Source organism: Zingiber officinale, chromosome 3A, assembly GCF_018446385.1.
Source record: "Zingiber officinale cultivar Zhangliang chromosome 3A, Zo_v1.1, whole genome shotgun sequence".
Lineage (NCBI taxonomy): Eukaryota > Viridiplantae > Streptophyta > Magnoliopsida > Zingiberales > Zingiberaceae > Zingiber > Zingiber officinale.
The window spans coordinates 111,531,605-111,535,881 of record NC_055990.1 but is presented as its reverse complement, the minus strand read 5'-3'; the positions used below and the strand labels follow the sequence as shown (position 1 = coordinate 111,535,881).

The following is a 4,277-nucleotide window of genomic DNA, read 5'->3' as shown; positions in this document are numbered from 1 at the left end:
CTTTTTTATCCTCTAACTACTTAAAGGTCGGCTATAAATTAACTTTACGATTTATCTTCCTTTGCATTATCTAGGTACGAACATGGATGAACGTAATCTGCTACAAAAGGTTAGGTTGGTTGATGAGCTAATGGATCAAGGTTAAATCATAGAAAGCTTCAATCTCGATGAGATGCCATCAAGCATTAAACTTGATGAAATTTATAATCAATAAGCTTAAACACAATTAATCTTTGCTCGACTTTGATGTTTACATGAGTAAAAGATAACAAACCTCTCGAGATTGAAGGGAACAAGTTCCTTCTCTTCACTGCTCAACTGAATCACCAAATGAATCAGCTTCAATGCCGTATTCCATGTCCATCGTTGAGCTTCCGTCGCCGCCGGCTCCGACTATGCCCTGCACCACCTGGTTCGCCGCGCCGTTGACGAATCCTCGCACCATCTGGTTCATCACGCTTCTTCCAAGCCCTCCCAGACTGCCCATTGCTAATCCCAGTGGCTGCTGCACCATGCCACCGGCCGGCCGGCCTTGCCAACCTCCCCTGTTCCCGCCCATCCCTCTGGCCGCAGGCAGTGCTCCTCTTCCTGGTGGTCGCAGCGGGGCCAGTCGGGTTGGCGACTGGGGCGGCGCGGGATCGGCGGTCGCGCACCCGACGTGGGCGTCGAACTCGCACATGGCGCAGCGGTAGAGCCAGTGGTTGCCGCCTACTCCTCCGCAGGCGTCGCAGGAGAAGCCGCCGCCATCCTCGTAGGGGGCGGAGAAGACGAGGGTGAGCGGGTGGTCGTGGGCCGCGTGCTCAACGGAGAGCGGCATGGAGGCGCAGCGGGCGTGGAAGTCGACGCCGCAGGGGGCGCAGCGGTAGGAAAATCCGGCGGCGCCGTGCTGGCCGCAGGCGGCGCAGTCGAAGAAGGCGGCGGCGAGGAGGGTGAGGGAGTGGTGCGGGTGCGCCGGGTGGCGGATGCGCGGCGGCATCTGGGCGCACGGCACGTGGAGCGCGTAGGCGCAGGCCTTGCAGGAGTAGTAGGCGCCGGCGGAGGCCGGGAGGGCACAACCAGCACAGGTCGGCGGCGGGGCCGTCGAGCGGTGGTCCGGCGAGGTGAGCTCCAAAGGGTGAGGGTGGCTGAAGTGGTTGACTCTGGCATCGTAGCCCAATCTCCCCATGATCGATCCTCAATTCCCCTTCTCTCCTCGACCTGGAATGGTTAATGGAAGAAGAAGCAATCGGATTGTTGCTTATGAAAATAAGAATGCCAGAAAAGTCAAAGTCAACGGAGTTAGGTATGTAGATATAGAACACTGGCTCCTAGATGCTGATTAAATTGCGTAAAGTCAACGTCAACGGGATAAGGTGTGCGTATAGAACACTTCGCTTTGTAACTTGCCCAGATGCTGAGTTGGTGCAGCTGGCAGAGTTGACTTGGGAGTCATGAAATAATATGACTTGGGGGCGTTCGATTTGTGCAGGGAAAACGTAACAATTGAAACTTTTTATTTAGTTTTTAGTAAACTTTATTCAATCCGAAAATCGTTCTTAAGATAAAATCATTACAATAATATTATATTATACTATTTATTTATTTTAATTAAAGTGCTTCCAGTAATTTTGTTCAAACTATTCTATATTATAGTAAGTTTAATTGAAATCATTACAATAATATTTAAAAATAATTTTTGACTAAATTAAAGCAAATTAAATTAAACTAAGTCGAAATGACCATTTTTAGTATAATAATATTTTATGTATAATAATTTTAATCGCAATATTATATTTGGTATAAAAATAGGACGGAATGGCTTTTACCCAATATGATATTCATATCCTTATTGTATTCAGGGCTCTAAGGATTCATTGAAAATCGAACCAATTAAATAGAACTAATTATACTTTTTTTTTTGTTTTTACGAATTAGCTAATCTAAATTTACCATAAAAATATATAAAATTAATTTATTGAATAGACTACCTATCAATCAACTAATATTGCATTATCAATGGAATGATACGTGAACAATTGACTCTACCACTCATTTTGCATATTTCTTTGAACTAACTCACAAATCTAGACTAGCAATCGACTTATCGTAACTTATTAATCGATTATTGATGATTCAATTTAATAGATTTAACCAAATTCTAAATTTTATAAGTGAGATCAAATTTTATTACTCCAAATTATGGGATGACTTATATAATTTGATATTATTAAGTTATATAATTGATCTTGTTCGAAAGCTGAATCAACGGACGCTGGGCACGTGACGCTCTCTGAGTCGCTGATGTGGATCTCCGACCGGTCGTACGGTCCTCCGGCAAACCTGCAAGGAAGTCGGGCCGGGAAGGGGTTCCCGGCGACGACCCTCCGATGCTCAAGTCAGGCAAAGCTCAATAAGAAAGTGGCTCCAAGAATCGTAGAATGCGTACCTCCGGCGAAGGATGAGGGCCTTTATATAGGGCTGTGGAGAAGCGGGTGCACACATACCGAGGTGTACACGTGTCCTCAGTCCATACTCCAGTAAAGGCCTGTCAGTGAGCTTACCTGACCCCATACTGCTATAGTCCAAGCACGTCTTCGATGGGACAGCGGAACCCCCTGTCATAAGGTTTGGAGTACGGCCTAGTCTTAGAGCATGACAGCTATCAGAGGATGTTCCTTGTCCTTCTCTCCCTACTCCATGCCGAGGCGTCCGGCCGGCCGGCACTCACCTCCCGTCCAGCCGGCCGACACTCACATCACGTCCGGCCCTCCATATGCACTAGTATGCTTGGGAGATCCTCGATAATGTGCTATGTGGGGACTGTTCGCAGTATGCTACCTTATGTCTTCGACCGAGCGTGCAATCTGCTCGGCCCTATGATCCTGTTCAGCGAGCGTCGGAACCCCGACTCCAGCCGGGGCACCTTTTACCATCATTTAGACACCAGTCGGCCGGCCGGGCATTCGACCCACCCATCTCAGGTCGGCCACCTAGCCCTTTAACTTCCACGTGGCATTGACTCCCCAGAACGGGGGTCCCATGTTCTTACCGCCGGATCACTTGCCTCCCCTTCAAGTCTAGTCGAAGGAGGCGATTAGTCCGACTGACTGGACTGCGAGTCTAGCCGGGCGGCGCCTTCGTGCCATTATCCTCCGCTCGGCCTACCGCAGGGATGGGCTTAAGGTTAGTCAACAGCCACATTCCTTGAACCTCCTCGTAATCTGCGCCAATCTTCGACATTAAGGCTGAGCATGCGCTCATTAAATGCTTCGAATGGCTGAATGCCACGTGGCGCACTGTCGTCATCGTACGGAGGCGACGGCGTGGTGCTTTGATGGGATCGAAGCGGTTCGAAATGAACGGCGTGATGCGCGCTTTGATTCACGTGACCTGGATCCAACGGTGGAGGCCGCCCGACCTCCAACCTATAAAATCTTCGTTTTCTCCTCCGTCGCCTTACTCCTTCTTTCGCGTGCTCCCGGCTATTCCTCGCGTTCTAGAGCTCCGACGATCGTATTCTCCTGCTTCCGTCGATCCCAGGTGTTCTTCCCTCGATCCTCCTTTTTCCCGTAAGATTCTCCTCTTTTCTTTCTCGTTTCCGGTGCTTTCTTTGCATTTCTTTCCCCAGTTTTCGCTTCCAGGGTACTCTTTTCGCTTGCTGCCGTCTTTCTTCTACCTTTCTGCCTTTCTGATTTCTCCCGCTCGGATCATGGCTAGTTCTTCTCATCCTGAAGACCAGTCCCTCGGCCCATGGTATACTACCATGCAGTCCCGATTCGACCAGCGTGACTTTGATGTTCTGACAGACAATTTTGAAATCCCCGATGATTTTGAACTTCTTTTGGCCGGTCCCTCCGCTCGGCCACACAGGCCGCCGCGCGGAGCTTTCTGTGTCTTCCGCGACCAGTTTACTGCTGGTCTGCGTTTCCCTGTACATCCTTTCATTATAGATGTTTGTAACTTTTTCGGTGTTCCGCTCGACAGTCTAGTACCCAACACTTTTCGCCTTCTCTGTGGGGTTGTTGTTTTGTTCAAAATCCACAACATCCCCCTCCGACCGGACATCTTTTTTTATTTCTATTACCTCAAGCAGTCCGAGCCGGGCACCTTCATGTTCCAAGCTCGGTCCGGCCTAGTCTTCTTTAACAAACTGTCTTCTTCCAATAAACATTGGAAGGAGTATTTTTCCTATATTTGTATGCCCGATCAGGCCAATTTCCGGACCAAGTGGCAGGTCGACCTACCCCCCACTCCTGAGATGAAGAAATTCAAGACCCGACCGGACTACCTCCATGCTG

The 4,277-nt window shown here is 49.0% G+C and overlaps 1 protein-coding gene across 1 annotated transcript; it reads right to left on the bottom strand.

The window, feature by feature from the left end:
• Positions 1–307: 307 nt before the first annotated feature.
• LOC122050581 lies at positions 308–1,165 on the bottom strand. The gene has a single exon (XM_042611478.1). It carries the CDS (start codon positions 1,163–1,165, stop codon positions 308–310), a length of 858 nt encoding a protein of 285 aa, XP_042467412.1.
• Between the last annotated feature and the right edge of the window lie 3,112 nt (positions 1,166–4,277).